The 25164-nt window shown below is 37.0% G+C and overlaps 1 protein-coding gene across 4 annotated transcripts; it reads right to left on the bottom strand.

Annotated features, from left to right (window-relative positions):
• Positions 1–826: 826 nt before the first annotated feature.
• On the bottom strand, positions 827–25094 carry DBF4 (DBF4 zinc finger). Of its 4 annotated transcripts, none has more exons than XM_059712218.1 (12): positions 24763–25094; positions 22767–22939; positions 16465–16644; positions 15102–15152; positions 14567–14636; positions 14345–14421; positions 9337–9373; positions 8513–8555; positions 5840–5968; positions 5322–5436; positions 3030–3154; positions 827–1957 (listed from the first exon to the last, which is right to left on the bottom strand). In XM_059712218.1, exons 1-12 carry the CDS (start codon positions 24806–24808, stop codon positions 985–987), a joined length of 2019 nt encoding a protein of 672 aa, XP_059568201.1. In that variant the 5' UTR covers positions 24809–25094; the 3' UTR covers positions 827–984. The 4 variants fall into 4 exon arrangements, with proteins under 4 accessions (XP_059568201.1, XP_059568200.1, XP_059568202.1 ...); XM_059712217.1 differs by having other exon boundaries at positions 8513–8558; positions 24763–25093; XM_059712219.1 differs by lacking the exon at positions 15102–15152 and having other exon boundaries at positions 8513–8558.
• Positions 25095–25164: the final 70 nt, after the last annotated feature.

The following is a 25164-nucleotide window of genomic DNA, read 5'->3' as shown; positions in this document are numbered from 1 at the left end:
TTTTTGAGGATGGAATATAATCTAGGATGTTCAAAACATTTATATGGTGCTGTGTCTCTGCGAAGAGAATACATAAGTCTGGGAACCAGTAGGTGGAAGCAGAAGTGGCCCTATTTGTCATTAGTCTTGTGACCTTCTAGAAATTTTTGCTTCCCATCTGAGCAACTCCTGATTTACAGCCATGTTATCATGGGACTCTATTTTTTGTTTTTAATATATTTTTATTGTTTCAGAGAGGGAGAGACAGAAACATCAATGATGAGAATCATTGATGGGCTGCCTCTTGCACGCCCCCTATTGGGGATCAAGCCCCCAACCTGGGCATATGCCCTTGATTGGAATCGAACCTGGGACTCTTCAGTCTGCAGGCTGACACTCTATCAACTGGGCCAAACCAGCTAGAGTCATTGGACTCTATTTTAATAAACAATAGATAAAACCAGAATATCTGCTAAATTTACAATGTTAAATATTTAAAAAAAAATTTTTTTTATTGATTTCAGAGGAAGGGAGGAAAACATCAATGATGAGAGAATACTTGGTTGGCTGCCTCCTGCACACCCCCTACTGGGGATCGAGCCATAACCTGGGCATGTTCCCCGACAGGGAATCAAACTGTGACCTCCTGGTTCATAGGCAGACACTCAACCACTGAGCCATTGCAACCAGGCAATAATGCTAAATTTTTATATTCTCGAGATTTCACTTGACACTAGTTTTCAGTGTCATAAAGCACTTATTCATATTCTTATGAAACAATTATGAACAGAGTATATAAAAATGAGTCACAAATTTACCCTACAATTTTTCTATAATAAGTATTCAATTCTGTATAAAAATGTAAATATTACCTTTATTGTTAACATTTACATTTGGTTCTGTAAACAAAGTTGGCAAAAAAAAAAAAACAACCTAAGAATTTCTATACATATTTATAAAAATTTCAGTATGATTTTTATCCCTTTTAAATTTATTTTTTTAAATCTAAAAGCCAGTAAATGTAGAATTTGAAGGGAAAGAGGAAAACAGTGATGACAGATTTGAATCATCCTCCCTCCAAATATCAAAACCATCACATATTCCACCATTTTCGGTGTAGCTTGTGAAACCGAAAAATTCTGATGTCTCTTCACTAGTCTGAAATAAGTCTAGTAGAGATTGTGAACTACAAATTCTGTTTTCCTCTTGTGTAATAAGACATTCAGTTCTTTTCTTATCTAAATCCACATTTGGTTCCAGATTTTCTTTTTTATTTCTTCGTAATAATATTTTCACTTTCCGACAGATTTTACCAGAAGGTAAGCTATCCATATTCTTGATGTCACATTCATTGGGTTCCCCAAGACAACTTCGGGATGGAGTGTTTGCCTGAATAGTTCGGTGCTCCTGTGAACTGTTCACTGCCGACAGACCATAATCATGACATATTAAATGAAGGTCCTTTTCCTTCAGATCCTTTGCTGGAAAAAGCACAACATCTGATTTTTGTTTTGGTTGAGATGCACTATTATCTATATTGAAATTAGAAACTTGTATAGATGTCTGTAGCCTACACAGACAATGATCTGTTCTTATTTCTTCCAAGTTGTTTTCATTTATAATTAATTTATGTTTAGAAATATCAAGAATGCATCCCTGTCCATTTTTACCTGGAAATAGATGTGTAAAATTTTGTTTTATGTCATTTTCAGCTGGATTTAACGTGGAATAGTGATTTGTTTTCTCAACAAGTCCTCTCAATTCATCTGAAGGGCTAGGGATGTGCTCTGAAATAAACACAAGCTCCTCTTCAGGTTGCTGGGTTTCTTTATATAGAAAACTCCGCTTGATCACTTGTACATTATTTTCCCTGAAGTCTTTCTGAGAAATAGGTTGCAATTCTAGCTTTTCTTTTGGTTCAAACTTTTTCAGGATATTTGCAGTAATAGGAGAAAGGGATCCAATGCTGCATTTTAATCTTTTTAGAAAAAAAGAAAAAGAATTGCCAAAGAAAAATATTTCTTAGTAGTTAAACATTAAATTAGTAAAAATCTTTTAAAACTATTTACGAAACTTATTTAACTTAGGCAATATTACAAAAATACAGAAATATTAGCATTCAGACAAATTTAGATGTTTTTAAAGTAATAAACTTCTACAGATATAGCTGAAAACTCTAGAGTACCCCTCTTCCAATCCACACTCTTCCCTTCCAGCATCTTGAATGTGGTGTTTAAAACTATTTCAACCATATAAATCAAACAAGATGATAGTAGAGAGATTTGGGTCACTTTCATTATTCTGAAAAATTCCTTAACTTCTATGTTGTGATGTACATTAATTTTGTCTTTTCAATTTAGTTAGCAATGTGGAATGAGCAATTATTGGGAAACCTAAGGCAGAAACACATGCAGTAAGTCCTCGGGTTACATCAGAGATCCGTTCCTACAGCACAACGTAACGCGATTTCGCTGTAAGTCGGAACCCACCTATATAAGCACCTACGTCACTCACATGGAGCACATACACAGCAGTAATGAAGTGAAACAGTAAAAAAAATTTAAAAGAAAGATAACAATTCCTGACCTTTACTTGTGGTAAATAAATAATAAAAAACATAAAGCACATATGAACATATGTCGAAATGACAGAACTTTTTTTTTTTTTTATAAATAAATGGGATATGGCGATGTAACCACGAAACGACGTACATTGAGTCTGACGTAACCTGAGGACTGTCTGTATTAAACTGGGTATTCCTTAATCAATTAGGTTGTTATCTGTACAAGCTGAGTCTTATGGTTCACAAAGCCTAAAATATTTACTATTTTTAAAAAACCCTCCTCTAGACTATAATGTTAAAATGAGGACCTTAAAAGTAATCTAAAATAAACACTTTTGGAAGTAAAGAGGAGAGAGGAAAGAAGTAATCAATCCTTAACCATATTGACATTCTCAAAATATATATTCCATCTAAGAATAGGAAACTTTGGATTTATTTTTAGTTTAAGAAAATAGTTTAAAATTTAAAACTTAGATGGATAAATTACCTTTTCTTTTTAGGCATGTCCCTTTCATGTTCCACAAATTCAAAAACTAACTTAGATACAATGTTATCAACAACTTGATAGTGATTACTCTGTGCAAAATTTCTGTGTTGCTCAGTTAAGAGATGCTAAAACAAAACAAAAAAGCATATAAATTATAAAATTATATTTTTAAATCAACAGATACCTTTTTTTATTCAGGTTTTCTAACATTTACATGTCCCTAAAATTGGGTTTCTAATAACTACTCCAAAGTAATACCTTTTACTAGAACTTCGTAGGATGACAGAAGTAAACGTTAACTTTTGAGAAACCACCAAAACTACAGTTGACCCTTGAACACAGAGGTTAAGGGGTGCCGACTCCCTCACAGTCAAAAATCCATGTATAACTACACCAGTTGTCTCTCTGCATCTCCCCCACCCCAGATACCAAAATCCGAGATGCTCAAGTTTCCTAACTATGTAAAACAGCATAGATCAATGCATACAGTCAACCCTCAGCATCCACAAACTCCCAATTTCGGATCAAAAACAGTACAGGTATTTCTTTAAAAAAAATAAATAAAATAATCCATATTTCAGTGGACCCATGCAGTTCAAACCCGTTTGTTCAAGGGTCAACCTTACTTTGCTTTTCAGTCTTCCATTTTTCAATAAAAAAAGTCAAATACTAATTTGTGGTTTCAATGTAACTGAAAACAAATGAACTATATCAGAAATCCGAAGATAAAGATGGAGAGAAAAAAAATAACTTTTACAGTGCTCTAATACTTTGAAAATACTTTTCCCTTTACTACTTTATTTTAGCCTTATACAATTACCATTAAATAAGATAGGGCTTATAAAATATCCAGTGAATAAAATGTTATAATTAATACACAAGAATCCAAAACAAGAAGCTATAAGGTAGATTAAACACACAAATGAAATACAATGAATGCTGTCAGGTATAAAAATAATCTTTAAAAAGGAACACATTTGAGAATACGCAGATGATTCCATTATCCAGTGCTTATAATGGAGAATAGAGAGAAGTAACTATTAATTTTAAGAGTGGTCAAGAACAAACATAAATTAATTCAGTGTATTGGAATAAAACTCACAGGAAACAAAGTTCCTTTTGAATAGGTGGAATCACCAAGCTAATTCTATTTGTTTGATTGCTAATCAGGGAGTTATATCCAAAAGCCTATACCAAGATGATCATAGAAGAACCTCTATCTCAGTGGTTCTCAACCTTCCTAATGCCAGGACCCTTTAATGCAGTTCCTCTTGTTGTGGTGACCCCCAACCATAAAATTATTTTCGTTGCTACTTCATAGCTGCAGTTTTGCTACTGTTATGAATCGTAATGTAAATATCTGATATGCAGGATGTATTTTCATTGTTACAAATTGAACATAATTAAAGCCATAGTGATTAATCACAAAAACAATATGTAATTATATATGTGTTTTCTGAATTACAAGTTGTAATAGTTCCCATCTTTAACTTTCTCTTTATCCCACATATCCTTCCAACTATTCCATTTCTTTCTGCTACTTCAAAGAATTGTCTTCATTTTATTCTCATCCTCCCATTAGTAAATCACCTGCCCATTTATTAATTGCTTAAGCCTGCGATATTATAGTCACCCATGACTCATCTCTCTTACTCCCAACATCCAATCCACTGACAAATCCCCTTGGCCTCACTTTTGAATTACATCCACAATCTGACCATGACTCCTGACTTCTACTTAGTCTAGGTCTCCATCATCTGTTCTTTGGTCCCAACAATCAGTTTAATTTAGCACTTTTGCATTGTTTATTTCAATATCTACAGGTCTTACTGTTCCCTCACTTCTCTCAGGCCTCTAACTCAAATATTACCTTATCAGTCAGGTATTCCTTATCTAATCTATGTAAATAGCAAAATCACCATTCCTGCTTTATATTTTCTCACAGTACTGACCTAAATATTCTCTCTATATATTCTTTATTCTTTTATTCTAGTTACCTATCTCCCCTTCCCCTCCAAAAAATGTAATCCTTATAAGGGCAGGGAATTGGTCTTTGTTCAATACTTGCTCAGAGTAGTGATTCTTACATAACAGATGCACAATAAATATTTGTTGAATAAATGAGTAAAAATGATTTTTCAATATATATTTCCCCACTTTGGGTTCTTCAAATTTCAGATAATTCTATCAAAAAGAAATATATACTACTTAATAATTTAATGTTATAACCACAATCAGATATCTATTCATAGCTTTAAAAATATCAAACCCCAAACATAAAATCATGCATACAGTTTCGAGATCTTCATATTTTTGCAAGCAACATTCACAATATCCTTTTTTTTTCTTCTCTTTCAATTGGAGTTGAGTTGGGATTCCATCACATTTATCGCCATCCATTTGGATTCTGATAGAAATATATGATAAAAGGATTAACTGCTGAACATAAGGAATAATACAAATCAAACAGAATCTGCCGTAATCTGCACAGAGTTTTCTATCAACAAATACTTGTAACGTTTTTCTTGTTAAACAATTGAGAAGCAAACTAAGAACATAATGATGATTCTTGAGCATATTTCAGATCACTTAAGAAAAACAACACATTTTAATTATTTGCAATTTCAATCCCTCTTCCCCCCATCTATCTAGTTTCTAAATGTGACACACTTAAAATATATGGGGTGGGGGGACCATAAGAGCGAATGAACACACACACACACACACACACACACACACACACACACACGGCATTAATTATTTTCATGTTTGTTTAAGTGGATAAAAAGTTACTTAAAGGTTAAACCAACCTTAGTTTAACCTGAGTTTGCTTTTCGATGTTAGATGGCTTATCTATATCAAATGGACTGGAAGGCTTCTGAATAGAGTAATTTATATAAGGCATATTGGTCAGTTGAAGATAAAATGGTCTATAAAGTCTAAAAGAATAAAAAGAAAAATACATGAACATTTTTATGGTTAAAGAAAACACATTTGATGTTTTATATTTTAAAATCATGTAATTCATCTGGAATCTGAAATAAACAACAGAAATCAGTTAGACTTCCCTTCCCAATTCTAGACCCATTTTTTTTAACACATTAAAAACAAGCTTAATTGTGGTAAAATACACGTAACAAAATTTACTACCTTAACCATTTTTAAGTGTATAGTTCCATTGCATTAAGTACATTCACAATGTTTTGTAAACATGAACACTATCCATCTCCAGACCCTTTGCATCTTGCAAAACGGATTTTATACCCATGAAACAGTAACTCCCCATTCTTTTCCCCACCAGCCAGACAACTACTATTCTACTTCCTGTCAGTATGAATTTAATGACTCTAGGTACCTCATTAGATGGAATCATGCAGTGTTTTTTTTTCTTATTTCACTTTGCATAATGTCCTCACAGTTCTTCCACGTTGTAGCATGTGTCAGAGTTTCATTCCTTTTTAAGGTTGAATAATATTCCATTGTCTGCATACACATTATCCATTCATTTTGGCTATAGTGAATAATGCTATGAACATATATGTATGTGCATATATCTCTTCAAGACCCTGCTTTCTATTATTTTGGATATATACCCAGAAGTGGAATTGCTGGATATGGTATTTCTAATTCTTTTGAAGAACTTCCATACTGGTTTTTCCATAGTGGATGCAAAATTTTCCAATCCTGCCAACAATGCTCAACACTTATCTTCTGTCTTGTTTGTTTATAATGGCTATCCTAAAAGATATGAGGTATACTGTAGTGTAATGACTTGCATTCCTCTGATGAACAGCAATGCTGAACATCTTTTCATATGCCTATTGGTAACTTGTATGTCTTTGGGGAAATGTCAAATCCTTTGTCCATTTTTAGGTCATTTGATTATCTGTTGTTGACTTTTTTATTTTAATCCTCACCTGAGGATATTTTTCCATTGATTTTTAGAGAGAGGGAGGGAGGAGGAGAGCAGAGAGAAACGATGTGAGAGAGACACATCCATTGGTTGCCTCCTGCACACATCCCAGGGAAATCGAGCCTGCAATGGAGACAGGTGCCCTTGAACGGAATTGAACCTTCAGTCCTCAGGCCTACACTAAATCCACTGAGCCAAACCACCTAGGGCTTGACTTCTTTATATCAATGCCTTATTAAACAAATGATTTGCAAATATCTTCTCCCATTCCATGGGTTCCCTTTTTCACTTTGTTGTAGCCTTTGGTGCACAGAAATTTATAATTTTGATGTAGTGCAATTTTATTTTTTTTCATCTTTCATTGCTTGTGTTTTTGGTCTTATATGCAAGAAATCACTGCCAAATCCAATGTCATAAAGCTTTCCCCTAGTGTTTTTTTACAGGAGTTTTACAGTTTTGGGTTTTTAAGCCATTTTGAGTTTTGAAAACAAACAAATGTCCTTTCCCCACTAAATGATCTTGACATCCTTGTCAACATGTGAAGATTTATTTCTACACTCTTTATTGTATCCCACTGGTCTATATATCTGCCTTTTTTTCAGCACCAAACTATTTTCATGACTGTAGTTTTGTACTAAGTTTTGAAATCAGGAAGTACAGATCTCCAACTTTGTTCTTTTCAAGACTGCTTTGGGTGTTCAGGGTCCTGTGAGATTCCATATGAATTTTAGGATAGATTTTTCCCTTTCTGTTAAAAAAGTCATTGGGATTCTGACAGGGAATGCACTGGATCTGTAGATCACTTTGGGTACCACTGACATCTTAACAATATGAAGTATTCACATTCATGAACATGGAATATCATTTATTGATGTCTTCTCCAGGCCTAATTTTGAATTGCCGCCCCGCCCCCCATAATACATTTCATAAACAGAAGCATTCAACACACATTAATCACCTCAGTGAGTACCCAAGAGAATTAATTACACATCTAAATGAGTAATTAACCACACATGTCTGAGTAACTGGAAAGTCAAGGTAAAGAAATATGATTCCTCCATGCCAACTTAATTCTCTCACACCTTAATTTTCATTAATATTATCCTATAATATATGAGAGTGAGTTTAGAAAAACTACCACATAAAATGTTAAGACTCAGCCATGGCCAGGTAAGTTCAGCTGGTTAGAGCATCGTCCTGATACACCAAGGTTATGGGTCTGATCACATATAAGAAATCAACCAATAAATTCCTAAGTGGAACAACAAATACATGTTTCTCTCACACGCTCTCTCTAAAATAAAAAAGTTAGACTCAGATTTGTATTTCCAAATAGCAACTAATAATTTCTTTTTAACAAATGTAGAAGCAATTATTAAGTAGTTGTTATAAATCATATGGTACTGTATTTACCCAGATAATGGTTATTTGAAACTAGAGACCCGGTGCATGAAAATTCATGCACTGGAGGGGGGGGGGGGGGAGCCCCTCAGCCCGGCCTGCCCCTTCTTACAGTCTGGGAGCCCTCAGGGACGGGAGGCGACCCGGCAGATTGAACTTAGATACTTACTGGCTCATATCTTCCACCTTTAGAAAAGGCTTTTTGAGTCTACCTGCTTGAAAACATATTAAAACATGGTATTAGATATTACAAATCCATGATTTAAAACAAACAAACAAAAAACTACTCTGGCTAAAAAACAAAACAAAACACACAACACACACACAAAAATCACCAACTATGTACCCATTATCCATTTCATCTCAATTAGTTTTAAATCTCAGGTGAGTTATTTTACAATGTCAATCCATTTCAAAATAACAGAAGCTCCGTCTATATTCTGAGATTCTGAAACTAAATGGACCCCCCCCCGCCCCCCACCATAGACCTACGAGTAGAATTCAGGAGGCTCAAGAGGTTCAACAGGAAAAAAAACAAATTCAACGTTTATTTTTACTAACTTCTAACTGAAATTTGACATTTCCTCAAATTATTCATATAAGTATTAACAGTGCTGGTAATTTTGATACAAATCAAAACAGGTATTTTCCTATCATATTAATTACTACAGATATCTCAAAGCATCATTTATGTTCATCACTTTAAAATTACAGTAATCAGAATCAGTTTTAGAGCTTGACTTTAATGTGTAATTAAAGCATGTATATTATTATTTCATTAAAAATTCTGTTAACTCAATCCAATATTATTTTCTTAGTAAACTAATAATTAAAACAATATATTTTTAAACAGATTGCTACATGGGTACAGGTTCCTAAAAAGACTAGGAACTACTGAGTAAGTCATCTGAAGTTATTTACATGATTTTTAAGAAAATTATGTTCTGTTTTCTATAGCAAACCAAACACATTTAAGTATATCAAAATACTTACTTCTTGTTTTCTGTATGCCAACACCTACTCTTTTCCCCTAAAAAAAAAAAAAAGTTGATAGTGAAAATACTGGGTTTGATAGTATAGTGAAAATCGCAATTACCCTTAAATTATTTTTTTAAAACCATATAGGAAAAGAACAATATAAAAGAAAAAAAATTCATTATAGTCTATCAATTCCAGTCAAGCTGGAATACATCCAATCCCATTGATTATAACCGAAAACTGAACAAAATACAATAAGCAACTACCTGCAGAATGAAAAGTAAACAGAAGCAAGAATATTGTTGAAGGAAGTAAAAACTTAGAGAGAGGCTACCTTTAGGGGGTAAGTTTCCCATCCCCCCCATCTTTCTCTTGCAATTTTGCCTTAAGGACGAACCAACCTATAGTCACGGAGTTTGTGGGACGAGTGAAGCCAGTGACTACCTCTCCTACGCAAACCCCATCTTTCTAGGGGAGAAAGAACCTGGAAAGAGGCTCCTGCAATCCAAAGATTACAAAGAGAATCACTGTATTATGTTCTCTCTGATTTCTCCCACCTTTATGCCCTTTGGGTGGGCCCCAGTTATGAAATTGCAATTGTAAAAGTACCACAAGCAAATGAAATTGAGAAACCATGACTTTCTGACTAGAGAAACTATAAAAAGGGTTACTTCATACTGGAGAGTGAAGGGGAAACCACAGATAATAGCAAGCTGGAGAAGGGGATCCCTAATTCCCTGTATAAATCCACATAAAAACCGGGGTTAACTCTAAGCTATATATTCTAAGGAAAGATACAAAGCAAGAGCTTTGAAAATTGGAACTATAAGATTCAAACTACACTGCGCAAGTCTTGGGCTAATCTATAAGTGATGCATACGCAGAACAAACAGAAAGCTCCATACAAGTCTTTGAAAACAAAAACCGAGATTAGACCTGCCATCTAATTTGAGACAGAACTGATAGTCTGAACCAAACTTGATGACTGCCTGCAGCAGCAACAAAAATTAACCTTCTTTAAAGTATTATCATAGATCTGGAGCCTATACAACATTTACAATGTCTAATACGCATTAAAAAACTATTTGATAACAGTTTATTCTTATACTGGAGGCCCGGTGCACAAAATTCGTGCATGGGTGTGTGTGTCCCTCAACCCTCTCTAATCTGGAACCCCTCGAAGGATGTCCGACTGCCGTTTAGGCCCAATCCTACCGGAATAGGGCCTAAACGGGCAGTCGGACATCCCTCTCACAACCCAGGACTGCTGGCTCCCAACCGCTCGCTTGCCTGCCAGCCTGATAATCCCCTAATCACTCCCCTGGCAGCCTGATCAAAGCCTAACTGCTCCCCTGCTGGTCCGATTGCCCCCAACTACCCTCCCCTGCAGGCCTGATACCTCCCAACTGCCCTCCCCTGCTGGCCTGATTGCACACAACTGCCCTCCCCTGCCGGCCATCTTGTGTGTTGGAGTGATGGTCAATTTGCATATTACCTCTTTATCAGATAGGATTATTTATTAATTATTGTATTACTTTTCCATACAAACAATCATAAGCCTACTTTTGAACACCCTGTATAATAATAAAAAGATCCATTCACCAAGAAGACATGAAAATATTAGATGTGTACACACTTAACAATGCTCAGGACAAAGAATAAGTCATTAAGGTAAAATTTAAAATATTTTTAATTAAACAAAGATGAAAACAGGACATGTCAGCAACAGAAACTCTCATTCATTACTGGTGGGAATGCAAAATGGGATAGCCATTTTGGAAGACAGTTTGACAGTTTCTTATAATACTAAACACACTCTTACCATATGATCCAGCAACCATGCACCTTAGTATTTATTCAAATGAGCTGAAAATACAAAAACCTTCACATGGATATTTATATCCTTAATCTATATCCATAACTGGCAAACCTGGAAGCAACCAAGATGTCTTTTGGAAGGTGAATGGATAAACCATGGCATATCCAGACAATCGAATTTTCAACTATAAAAACAAATGAGCTACCAAGTCATGAAGACAGGAACTTTTAAATGCCTAACACAAAGTGAAGAAGCCAATCTAAAAGGCTATATATATACTGTGATTCCAACTGTATGACATTCTGTAAAAGGTGAAATTATGGAAACAGTACAAAGATCAGTAGTTGCCAGAACTAAGTGGGAAGAGAGGGGTGAATAGATGGAGCATGGAGGATTTTTAGGGCATTGAAATTATATTTTAGGGTACTGTATGGTAGACATGTCACTATACATTTGTCTAAACCGAAAGGCAAAAGTGAACCCTAACGTAAACTATGGACTCTGAGTGATGATGACTTAATATAGGTTCATCAATTAGTACTACTCTGTTGTAGATTATTGATAGTAGTAGATGTTGTGCGTATACTGAAAACAAGGGGTATAAGGGAATATCTGTATCTTCTACTCAATTTTACTGTGAACCTAAAGAAGCTCTAAAAAATAAAGTCTAGCTCTGGTTAATGTGGCTTCAGTTAGTTGGAGTATCATCCTATACACCAAAGGGTCACAGGTTTGATTCCCAGTTGGGGCATACACCTAGGTTTTGGGTTTGGTCTCAGTCGGGACATGTATGAGAGGCAGTTTCTCTCTTACATCAATGCTTTGCTCCCTCTCTCTCCCCTACCTTCCCCTTCCCCTCTCTCTAAAATCTGGAAACATATCCTCGGGTGAGGATAAAATAAATAAAGTCTATATATTTTTAAAAATCTAATATAAAATGTTTGGGATGAAGCTAAAGCAGAGCTTAAAGGGAATTTACAGTAAAGGTGGTTCTTTAAAAAGGAGAAATAAAATAAAACTAGCCAGGCTGACCAAGAAAAGAAAAAAAGGCATACGATAATGATATTAGGAAAGAAAGAGGAGACATCATTACAGACCCTATAGACATTAAAGGCTTAATAAAGGAATATTACAAACACTTTTGCCATCAATTTGACAGTTTTAACAATATGTACAAGACCTTTGAAAAACACAAACTACCAAAGTACACTTAAGAATAAATAAACAACCCAAGGCTCCTCTGTCTAATAAAGAAATTGAATTCATATTTGAAAATGTCCAACATAGAAAATTTCACACCCCAATAATCTTACTGGGAAATTCTACCAAACATTTAAAAAGTAAAACTGATTCTACAAAAACTTGTCTAGAAAATAGAAGAGAAATACATTCTCGCACTTTATAAGCACAGCATTATCTTGACATTGAAATCAAAGACATTGAAAGAAAAAGATGACCAATATTTCTCAGGCAAATATATGCAAAAAATCCTCCAAAAAAACACCCAAAACATGTTTCTGGTTAACTGAGGGGGGGGGGGGGTATTTCAAAGCACTTTAAATAAATTTAGTGGCGCAAATACATTTATCCAACTTTAAAAATTAACGGGAGTATTTGTGAGAACATAATTAATGTGTTAAAATTTGTGGTATGTCTAAGATTTACAGCTGTCCATTTAAGGCCCATAAATGCACCTTCATTGAAAAGTTTTACGTTTTAGTACTTGGCAAACCAAAATTATTCCAGAAACATTTTTTTTTCTCATTCAAAAAACAAACAAAAAAACCTGCCAGAAGTGGAATCAAGTTGACCAATTAATCACACATCCTGGATTATAGAGATATTTGGTATTTTTATCATTTTTGTTTGGAGAGAAAAGTAAGATACTTTTTCACACCCATGTAAAACAGTGGTCTGAGAGCATATGGGAAGGAAACCGATTGACTGCCCATCTCTCCCTTCCTCTTTCTCTAAAATCAGTAAAAACATATCCTTGGATGAGAATTAAAAAAAAACCAGCTTTTAACTTTTTTTCCTAGTGCCTGACACACAATAGACACTGAGTATTTGTTGAATACTAAATGAACAATGGAGGTTACATGTGTAATCAACACCTAGCATTTGGTTTATATTGGATTTAAGGCACTGAAACCTGTTAATAAGTATCTTTTAAATCTTCCGCTCTTCTTCTATTACTACTTTTAAGCAGGCTTTTAACCTTTTCCCTGATTACAGACATATCATCCCAGAATACTCAATATGTGTGTGTATTCAGAATCCGTAAATGTCCTTTTGAGTTTAAATTTCCATCTACTTTTATGTTCAATCCAAATAATTTGCAAAGTGCAGTAGCATATTTAGCATATTTCAATAAAGGAATATCCACCCATCATTTTGCAAAAATCTGGGAATAGTCATTTGGAATTTTTTTTTTTACTTGTAAATGAGACAACCAAACAAATAAAATATTAGCAATTTTATTTAAATACTAAGTAAATTATTTGTTCCTTTCTGAACTGTTTATATTTTATATAAATTAAAATTTATTAAAAATGTGAAGTCACAAAGACTTTATGAATCATTGTATATAGCATGCATATATGGGTATTCATGATGTAAAATATTTCTTAATGAAAATTGTGTTCAAAGAGTTCAAAGGCCAATGTCCAACTGCTAGTCTTGCCAGCAAATATTCTTTACTGGCAATCAGATCTTTCCAAAATGCCTATCCAATCAGTTCCTCTGTTAATAATTTCGCAATAAATTTCCAAACCCTTCAAGAAAAAATCTAACTCCTTTATATAGTGTACAAACTCCTCTATACTTTTATGTGAACCCGCTAATTTTTCCAGCTTCATTTCTTGTCATTCTCTTGCTCTAAGAGTCAATATGTATTACAATACAGAAAATTTGCAAAAACATGCCATCCTACTTATGACTTATGTCTTTACATACATCCTTCTATAAAATTTATTTTCCTTTTAGATCATATTCATTTAAGGATTGAGTGAAGAGAAGCAGACCACAAAAGAATGGTCTGACAGATAGACCCTATAACAGAACTATGAATACAGTATCCAAGTTTACCTTAGGATATTCTGGCAATAATATATTCTACTTGGCAAAAAAAATCCAGATACATAAACAAAAACCAAACTTGATCACTTTCTTTAATTAACTTAAAAAGAAAGGAAAATAACATACCAAATCTCTTATAGCTGTGCTTGATTTCTTGAGTAAACACAATTCCTTTTTCTTTTGTTCAATGTAGTATCTTATGTCTTTATTAGAAGAAAGAAGGGTTTAAGATTAGCATTTTACCTTTGGAGTTAACAGGTATTTTTTGCAATCAGAATTTTCACTATGTAAAGTTTGGAACCAAGGGAAAGAAATATATAAGAAATAAAAGAAGGATAAAATCCTTACCATCAATATGAATAATTTTTACTCCCCACGATAAGGCATTTGACAATATACTATTTGAAGGAATAAAATCCTGTAAAAACAAACAAACAAAAACAAAACAAAACAGTCTGATAGTTTTTCTAAGAAATTTCTATTTTAAATGAGCTGAATTTAAAAATTATTTGAAACAATGTCGCTGAACACTCTATAGTTACAACAGCAATGATAACACCAGTTTTTTCAAACCTGCTTAATATATTCCCATATTCTTGACAATTACTACACAATATAGCCTTACAGTTATTAGTTTCAAGAAATTATTCCATTTAAAAATACCAGGAGCTTCAGAAATCTTTAGTAATACTTTAAAAGACCACAAGATGGAGATGTTTCTTCATGAAAGTGGATTCTGTTCTTTGTAAAACAAGATACATGCTGATATTTAGGCTTTTCCCATGAAAACAAGGAAAGATTTCAAGAACATCTATCTCTATTTTCTACTTGAGTTTTTAATAACAGAATATACACTGTTTTTAAAGTTACTACTTATACTTACATGATCCTTGATAGCTTTTTCAGCTAATAATTTTCCTCTGCTCAAACACACCTATAAAAAGACCAGAGAACAATCAAAAATAAAAAGTTTGTGCCTCATTGAAAAAGGGAAAAGGCTAAACTGAATTGAATGTTGTCGAGACCCAAGGTCAGTTCTTCAGTAAATTCTATTTAACATGAAAAATAAAATAGCTAGGTTCCTCTGAGACCGTCTAAAATTCAGTAAGTTTACATTTTAGTTTTCCATTAAACTAAAGATGTAACTGTATATATTGTTTTATATGGTATTTCACTTTTTAAACAAAGCACCTGAAAAGCAGTTGAAATGCTGAGTTACAATTAATTTGGAACTAGTCACTGGTGTATAATCTCATTCCGCCAAAAAGCATGAACTAAAAAGATATATTAGGCTTCCTTGTTCTCCTCTGTCTTTGACTTTTTTCTATGTATTTGTCTTTTTTTATCAAGTGATATTTCTTATGTAACTCATTTCTTCTATTCCCTGCCCCAATTTTTCTTTCTTCGCAAGTGGCTACAGTCGATAAGTTGAGATTTTAAAATGATAATTACATTTCAATCTAAAAATGAGATGAACATTTTAGTTTTTAATCTCTTCCCTTTTCCACATCAAATTAAATCAGTTTAATTTATTCTTCACTGTATCTTCCAACTCATTGACAAAGGAGTATGATGTCAACAAATCTAGAATAGGGGTTGGCAAACTTCTACACATTTTAGGCTCTCCTGGCTTTGTAGTCTTTCCCAGCTATCCAGTTCTGACTTTATTCATTTACATATTAACTGGTTGCAGGAAAGCAGTAAACAATCAGTCAATAAGTAAACACATGGGTATTATGGCTATGTTCCAATAAAACTTTGTAAACAACAAAATTTAAATTTCATTTCAATTCCACTTGTCACAAAATATTTTGATTTTCTCCCTATTTGAAAATGTAAAACCATGCTTTGGCTTGAAAGCTATAAAAAACAGGTGATGGGCTGGATTTGGCCAGTGGCCATAGTTTGCTAAGCCCTGCTCTAAAACAAACAAAATATTTCCATTTCTTCTTTAAACAATGACCCACTGTTACTTCTAAGTTATAAATTACTCTAAAAAATAAAGTCATACCATCATATCTAAATGCAAGGGTCTATTTTAGGAAGCAGAGTATAACTATACAAGCACTACTGGGGAAAAAAAAAATCACCTGTCAAACAGCAGCCCTATTAATGACTGGAAAGCTACACATAATGTAGACATTGTTCTACCTAAGCAAACTCTGAGGCCAGCCTGCTCTTAAAAATCATAAAATCCTCAGGCTGTAGTTTTTACGAGCGACTCAAAGCACATTTAAGAGACTTACTGAATCTGGAGACTTAAATGAACTTCCATCATGGCTGGGATGAGGTGAAGTGGTTTCTGCAGTATATGCAGATTCTGGACTTGGTACAGGAGAAATCTGTCCAAAGGTTTGGGCAAATTTAGCTTCCTTTTTATTTGAAATAAGATAACTGATATCTTTGCTGAGAAATTCTTCAACTCGCTAAAGGAAAACAAAGTATTTTTAAGTGAGTCATATAAATCAGGCTTTTATATGCTAAGCCAGCTTTCTACACCCTTACCCTTAAGAGTGTAAAATAGTTTGTTTAAAGAGAATTTCCCTACTAAAATGCTTGAAAATCATTACTTAAATGTCTGAATTTAAAAACACATGTACCAAGGTCAGTATTATTGACAATCATTCCCATCCAAAGGCAGGAAAATTGAAATAAGTGAAAACAAATACTAAAGACTTCTAAAATATTTTAAACAGCTATACCTAAATTCTACAGGATCTCACAATATAAATAGGAAAATTTAAAAAATGAAGCAAAGTATATATTAGATGAATTAATTTCATGTAAGCATTAAGCAGAATGTCCGGCTAAGGCCAGCAGTCCCCTTGGTTAAATGCAAATCACTACTTCCTTCCCCCACAGAATGTCTCTCATTCTGTGGGTTTTCATTAACCAGTACATAAAGTAAGTATTCACTTTTATTAATTCCAGGGATTATAAACTCAAATGCCTACAAGGGCCAGCAGAAATATAAAGGAATATTTTCATTTTCATTAATACATGGCCCTCACACTGCTAGAGTTTCCAATTTTTCAAGAGAAGCTCAATCTCCTACATGCTTCTAAAAATTGTGATAAAAATGACATAAAAATTTAACCATTTTCAGGTGTATGATACGGTAGTACTAAGTACATTCATCATGTTGTGCAATCATCACCACGACCCATTTGCAGAACTTTTTCATCATTCCACCTGATACTGTATACATTAAACCAAACTTCCCATTCTCCTTAGCCCTTTTTAATCGCTATTCTACTTTGTTTCTATGGATTTGACTATTCTATATACCTCATATTAAGTGGACTTCTGTATTTGTCCTTTTGTTTGGCTTATTTCGCTTAGCACAATGTTTCCAAGGTTCATCCACATTGTAGCATGGGTAGGAATTTCATTCCTTTTCAAGGTTGAATGATATTCCATTGTATGTAAATACCACATTTTGTTTATCCATTTATCTGCTGATATTTGAGTTGTTTCCTCCTTTTGGCTATTGTGAATAATGCTGCTAGGAACAGGGTCTTCAAGACCCTGCTTTTAATCCTTTTAGAAATATACACAGAAATAGAATTGCTTGATCATATAGTAATTTTATTTTTAATTGAGGAGCCTTCATGCTATTTAGCATAGCAGTTGCATTAATTTACAATCCCACCAACAGTGCACAGGAATCCAGTTTCCCCACATCCTTATTAACATTTATTTTTTTATAGTGACCATCCTAATGGATGTGAGATGGTATCACATGTGGTTTTGATTTGTATTTCCCTAATGATTAGTGATGTTGAGTATCTTTTCATGTGTTTATTCACTATTTGAAGATCTTTGGAGAAAAGTCGAATTATCCAAATTCTTTGCTCATTTTAAAATCAGGTTGTTGATTTGTAATCTTTATATATTCTGGATACTAGTCTCTTACTAGATATGTGATTTGCAAATTTTTTTTCTCTCATTCTGTGGGTTGTCTTTTCACCTTCATAGTGCTCTTTGATGAAAAAACCTTTTCATTTTTATAAAGTCCAATGTATCTGCTTTTTTTGTTTGCCTGTGCTTTCAGTGTCATATCCTAGGAACCAACACCAAACCCAATGCCATCAAGATTTTTCCTTATACATTCTTCTAAGAGTTTTAGAAGAATGTATTTTGATCTATTTTTAATTAATTTTAGCATATGATACACAGTAATGGTATAACTTCATTCTTTTGCATGTGGATATCTAGTTTTCCTAGCATCAGTTGTTGAAAAGATTGCCCTTTCCCTACTGAATGATCTTGGCAACCTATATATGATGATTGATTTCTGGTCTCTCTATTACAATGGTCTACATGTCTTCCCTTATGCTAATACTACCCTTTCTCTTGGTTTTCCATTTCCTATAGCTTGAGTTACAACTCTTTAGTAGCGAATAAAGTATCATTTATAATTTGGCCCCTAAATAAGTTTCTTGCCATTTTCCTTATCTAAATCCCAAATTCAAGTAATCCTATCTAATAAAAGAGAAACATGGTAATTGGCGTACAACCGCTACCCTTCCCATTGGCTAATCAGGGCAATATGCAAATTAACTGCCAGCCAAGATGGCAGCCGGCAGCCAGGCAGCTTGAAACTAACATGAGGCTTGCTTGCTTCAGTGACAGAGGACTCCAACGTTCCCCGCCTGCCGCTGCAGGCCTCTGAGCTGCAAGCAACTATGTAACAAACATAGAAGCTAAACAAAACCCCAGAAACCGGCCGGGCTTCAGCCAGCAGGATCGCAACATTGTAAGCAAAGGCCAGAAACCTACTTTCAGCAGCGGAGGCCTAAGAGCTGGAGCCAAGCCTCAAAGCTAAAGCTGGCCCAGAATAAAAAAAAAGAAAAAAAGGAGCAGTTGGGAGCTTCAGTCACCCCCAGCCTGCAAACAGCCATCATCCCCTCACCCAGGCTGGCCAGGCACCCCAGTGGGGACCCCCACCCTGATCCAGGACACCCTTCAGGGCAAACCAGCCGGCCCCCACCCATGCACCAGGCCTCTACCCTATATAGTAAAAGGGTAATATGCCTCCCAGCACCAGGATCAGCGGAGCCGCGAGGCCTCCCGGCACTGGGATCAGCGTGACAGGGGGCAGCGCCCAAACCCCGATCGCCCTGCGGCTGTGTGACAGGGTGTGGCCCCCCAACCCCCTGATCGGCCCTGCTCTGTGTGTGACAGAGTGTAGTGCCCCAATACCCCCCCCCCCCCACGGGCCCTGCTCTGTGTGTGATGGGGTAGAGCCATAACCTCCCCATCGGCCCTACCCTGAGCGTGACTGAGGGTGGCATCACAACCTCCCAATCCACCCTGCTCTGTGCATGACAGGGTGCGGCACCCCAACTCCCCAATCAGCCCTGCTCTGAGCCCAACCAGGGGCTGCACCTAGGGATTGGGCCTGCCCTCTGCCACCCGGGAGCAGGCCTAAGCCAGCAGGTCATTATCTCCCGAGGGGTCCCAGACTGCGAGAGGGCGCAGGCCGGGCTAGAGCCCCCCTCCCCCCCGAGTGCACAAATTTTTGTGCACCAGGCCTCTAGTCTATAATAATAAAAGCATAATATGCTAATTAGACCAGACAGCCAAATAAGCTTCCGGATGTCATTCTGGACAAAGCTGCTGCGGCAGGGGCTGAGGCAGAGGCGGTTAGGGGTGATCAGGCAGGCAGGCAAACACTTAGGGACGCTCAGGCAAAGTGGTTGGGGGCAATCAGGCAGGCAAGCGGTTAGGAGCCAGCAGTCCTGGATTGTGAGAGGGTGCAGGCCAGGCTGAGGGACCCCTCGCCCCCCCCCCACCCCTGTGCATAAATTTTGTGTACCGGGCCTCTAGTGGTATAATATTAGCTGCTGCTCAAACAAACCACACTGAAATTTGTTTGAATGTATTCTTTCCTCTAATGAAGTTTGTTCATTCTGGTATATTACCAGGCTTTCAAAACTCAGTTCAAACTTTCTCTCTCGTGTAATTTCTAAAGGCAGAACCAATCATTTCCATCTCTATATTCTAATGGCAATTTCTACATAGTTTCTGTTAAAGTATTCGTAATACTATGCTGTTAATTATTTATTTAGGTGACTGATATTCCCATAGAATAAAAATTCCTATAGAACTAGACTACCTCTTAACTTATTTTTGCATCCCCAGCATCTAAAATAGTGCTGGCATATGGGAGACACTGGTGGAATAATTTCTGAATGAATTTCCACATCCAAATCATAATCATTTTTTCAAAGCAGAGTTCAAACTGTGTCTGTAAAATGGCTTGCAAGATTCAGTCGGCTGCAATCTTCCCCTCTTCTTGACCTTCTATGTTGTATTAAAATAATTGCACCCATACCATCTCTACCTAGCTGAGGGAAGATGGGCATAAGATTCATTTTAGACTGTAACAAAACACTTAATATACTATGCCCTGTACTGCTGACTTAGTTTTATCATGGTCTTCAATTTATTAGCAATTGCTATTTTCTTATGACTCAATGTCACAATAAACATCAAACAAGTAACTGTCTTCAAGTTCATGATATGGCCAGGTATCTGCCCTTATATCTTTCTTCTTCTCCAACTGCCCTATTTTAGTCCACAATGTTTAGACATAGACTTAAATGTGGCTGGTTCCATATCCTTTTTAGATGGTTTTGTAACAGTTACTTTCTTTGCCACAATTAAAGATATTTCCCCATTATGTCAGACTTCATTGCTGTGCTCTTTATGGTTGAATTTGTCAGAAGTGCACTCTCCAGAAAAATGGGGTATTTAGAGGTTTTCATTAAAACTAGAGAAAACAAATGCATAAAGTGGACAATTAAAGGACAAAGATGGTACTAATCTGAAGCAAGATTAATTATTAAAAAAAAAGGCCTAAGTAATCCTAAAACATTAAATAAGCAAAGAATTTTAAGTAATATCTAATTCAACTAACTGGTACTTAAAGTTGAATCCTAAAACTCTTAAATTAGTGTCTAGAGGTCAAAGTTCCTTAATAATTCACTAGAGATCTTAACAGTCTTTTTTCAGTGGTAGAAGTAGTAATGTGCTAGGGACAGAAATAAGGACATCACTAAATTATTGGAAAGATAGTCTATGGAGAGATCAGAATTTGATAAAAACATTTTTTTTTCCTGAAAAGGAATTAAGGAATCAAGTTAATAAGTCTATATTATCGAATGCATAAATTAATTCAAAATTTCTTCCAAGTGCCTTAGGAACTGATGGGGAGGGGTGAGAGGAGAGAAAAAGGGGGACAGGGCAGCAGTCCCAGCACTAGCTACTATACTGCTGTTTTAGCTAGAGCAGTTCCCTTTTTACTGGCTTTACACTTTGGACATCTGAATATGATTTCATCTGAAGTGTTCCATTGCTAAAAACACAAATCTAAAGTCACAGATTTAGATCAGAGGGGCTAATGGTAATTCATCACATATGAGAAACCTGCAAAACTGTGTAAGATAGTTTTTTTGTAACCATTAATTGCTAGAGAAAACAGAATTGTGCAGTAGCATTGGAATCAGAGGTTAATTCAACGCTAGGCCAGTCATTTACCTTCTCCTGATCCTTAAATATATAATTTCTAAAATAAAGGGGTCTTTACTCAATGTCTAAGGTCCTTAAAAAATTAAGACACTCTTGATAGGTGGTCCGGTCAACTTGGTAGCAGGCCTATATAAAACATGACTTTTAGGAATATAATCATATGGTTATTATGATAAAGGATACTATGACAAAATGTGTTCGATGTTTTAAGAAAATGAATAGCAAAAAAATAAAATAGCTTTTCAAGGATAGGTAAGTAAAACATCACAATAATAAATAATTCCAGTAAACTTGTTACTTGTGCTTCTGCAAATATCTACTCCTGGAAAGACAGGATCTGTTCAAGATGTTAACCTTAACAAATTCTAAGTGCAGCAGAGATCTTTTAAACAGGAAGAATTAGGAAATAAATTAATAAAATTTTAGACTTACTCGCTAAAATTTACCTAATATTAACATTAAGCCCAAGAAAATCTTAGAATTTTACCCAAATTTTCTAATTTCCTAATCATTTACTCAATGTATAGCACAGAAAAGAAGCAGGTTTTCCAAGTTCTTAATCCAAAATTCTGTTCCCTTAATGACATTCATTGTGCTGAGACTCATCACTCAAGAGGAATTTTACTTCTTAGGTTTTCCTGGTTCTGTAAATAACATTCTTTGTTTGCTAATCCAGGCAAATTTCTGTAGCTCTCCAGTAATCATAAGCAAGGAGTTCCTGGTACTGGGAAGACATCCAGCAATACAATGGAAAGACAATTAGCAGTTCCACCAGGACAAGGGAGTTTCACCTCACTTCGCACTTTGTGAACTTTACACTAATTATTTAAACTAATAATCATAGAAAACTGAAAGTTTTACTAGGCTACAAACAGATAGTTTTCCATTAATGATATAAAAAGTTTGCACTTGGTACTAATGATGTTCTCCAAAATGACATTTTAAACGATTATATATTAAAAAGTACTAGTTACAAATTTTTCCTTTTTTCCAGTGTATAATTCTGACTTACCCCTCCTAGATCCTTAATGTCCTTTTGCAGTTTTTCAGAAATGGTGACAGATGGTAAGTCGATGTAAAATATCTTTCCCCAAAGTGGTTTACATTTGGATTTTTCTGGTTTGTTAAGAGTTTTCAGAGATTTCAAAGATGGTCTGTTCTTTTCATTTTTGAGTTGGATTCCACCTATTATTTAAACATTTAGAATTAGATGTTTTCTGCAGACAAAAAGAATTACCATGTTTTAAAGACAGTTTTGTACACACTAATCATATCACAGAGGGGAAAATCTTTATCCCACCCATTCAAGCCCTATTTCTTTGTGGTCCCACTTAAGATGATGGGAAAGTACCCAGTACAGTTTAACCGAACCTGTATTGCAAAGCAAGGATTCTTTACAACCCATATCTGAGTCTGAAGGAAATAAATATTCACGCGTTTATGTTTTATGTATGAAGGTAGGGAACCAGTACATAAAACCTTATTGAAAGATTTTCCTCCTCCTAAAATGCAAACTTCATGGGGTATTTACTCAACAAATTATTTCTTGAGCATTGCCTTTCTGCTGAACACTCAAAACAGGTACTTAAATGCTAAATGTTTGGCTCCATCAGTGCAGCTATGGGACTCCAGTGCAGTGCGGCTAGGGGGCTCCAGTGCGGTGCAGCTATGGTGCTCCAGTGCGGCTAGGGGGCTCCAGTGCAGCACAGCTCTGGTGCTCGTGGGGCTCTGGGCTCCAGTGCGGCTAGGGGGCTCCAGTGCGGTGCAGCTATGGTGCTCCAGTGCAGCTATGGTGCTCCAGTGCGGTGCAGCTATGGTGCTCCAGTGCGGATATGGTGCTCCAGTGCGGATATGGGGCTCCAGTGCAGCTATGGGCTCCAGTGCGGTGCAGCTATGGTGCTCCAGTGTGGATATGGTGCTCCAGTGCGGATATGGGCTCCAGTGCGGATATGGGGCTCCAGTGCGGATATGGGCTCCAGTGCGGTGCAGCTATGGTGCTCCAGTGCGGATATGGGGCTCCAGTGCGGATACGGGGCTCCAGTGCGGATATGGGGCTCCAGTGCGGCTATGGGCTCCAGTGTGGCTATGGGCTCCAGTGCGGCTATGGGCTCCGGGCTGAGCGCGCCCAGGGGTCGCCCGGGGAGTCCCAGCGGCGCCTGTGGGCTTCAAACAGGGTGGGGGCCCTGCATGGGGCAGGATCCATGTTCCCATCTCTCACCCCCTCCCCTTTCGGCTGTCTCCGCTCCTCCCTATCTAAAGTCAATAAAAACACACTTTTTTTATTAAAAAAAAAAAAAAAGTTAAACACGTAGCAATGCAAGAACCCTGGTTCCACGAAGGACCTGGTCCTCAGAGATCCCGCACCGCGCGAGGTTTAGCTCATGGAGAGTCACCTCTCCGTGGAGAACTACATGAGGCCCCGAGTCACCATTCATCTATTTCCAAGCCGCTTTCAAATTAACTTTCAGAACACAATCTGTTCGTAAGTTGGAGGTCACTAGCGAGTATAATATATACAGAGTAAGAAAGACTGAAAACGGAAGTTTGTTTATCTGTATGAAAACAGCGATGGTGGGTTGAAAGTACACATACTTACAGCTTCGTGAGGGAAGAACACAGAAGAATGGGACAAGATCCCCCTCCCACTCCCTTCCATCAGGAAGCGGAAAGCCAGGAACGCCCGCTTCTCCACCGAGGGTCGCGCCGCAGCCCCCGTCGCGCCCCGGCGAGGCCCCGGGTGCGCGCACTGTTCTCGGGTTTTAAACACGGGCACCCCGGCATTTGGGGGCCGCGGTTAGGGGCGTGGAGGGCGCCAGGGCTGCGCCGAGATCCGTTCCCTTTTTGAGGCAAAACCCTGAACCGAGGAAACTTTCCTTTTAGGCCACAGAGAAGGACGCACACGCCAGGAAAGCAGCAGGGACCCGAAGGGAGGACGCCACAAAGCATCCATGGTGGAAGCGGAGGGAGGAAACCATTAAAGGGACGCAGGCGGAGGGGGGGCTTCCTACCCTGGACATAGCCTTTGCTGTGGATCCTCATGGCTCCGGGGTTCATGGCAGCCGCCCGGCACCTACATGCTGGGTCCGGAGAGGGCGTCGCGCCGGGAGGCCGAGAGAACACGGTTCCCCGAGGCCCGGGGACCCGCCGGTCGCCTCCCCTTCCGCAGACTCACACACCCGCGCTGGGGAGACACCAGGCCCGCTAGCCGGACTTCCGGGCCAGGGCCAGGCTCCAGGCTCAGAGGAAGACGGTCACAGGCACACACCAAGGGCTGCGGCGGTTGAAGATTTGAAAACGCGTCACGAAGCCGCGGCGCCCAGACGCGCGCCCCGCCTCCTCACGCCGCACGTCCCGACCCTCAAGCCCCGCCTCCTCGCCCCGCAAGCCACGCCTCCCAGAGCCGCGGGCCC

Source organism: Myotis daubentonii, chromosome 10, assembly GCF_963259705.1.
Source record: "Myotis daubentonii chromosome 10, mMyoDau2.1, whole genome shotgun sequence".
Classification (NCBI taxonomy): domain Eukaryota; kingdom Metazoa; phylum Chordata; class Mammalia; order Chiroptera; family Vespertilionidae; genus Myotis; species Myotis daubentonii.
This window is presented reverse-complemented; position numbering and strand designations above follow the sequence as displayed.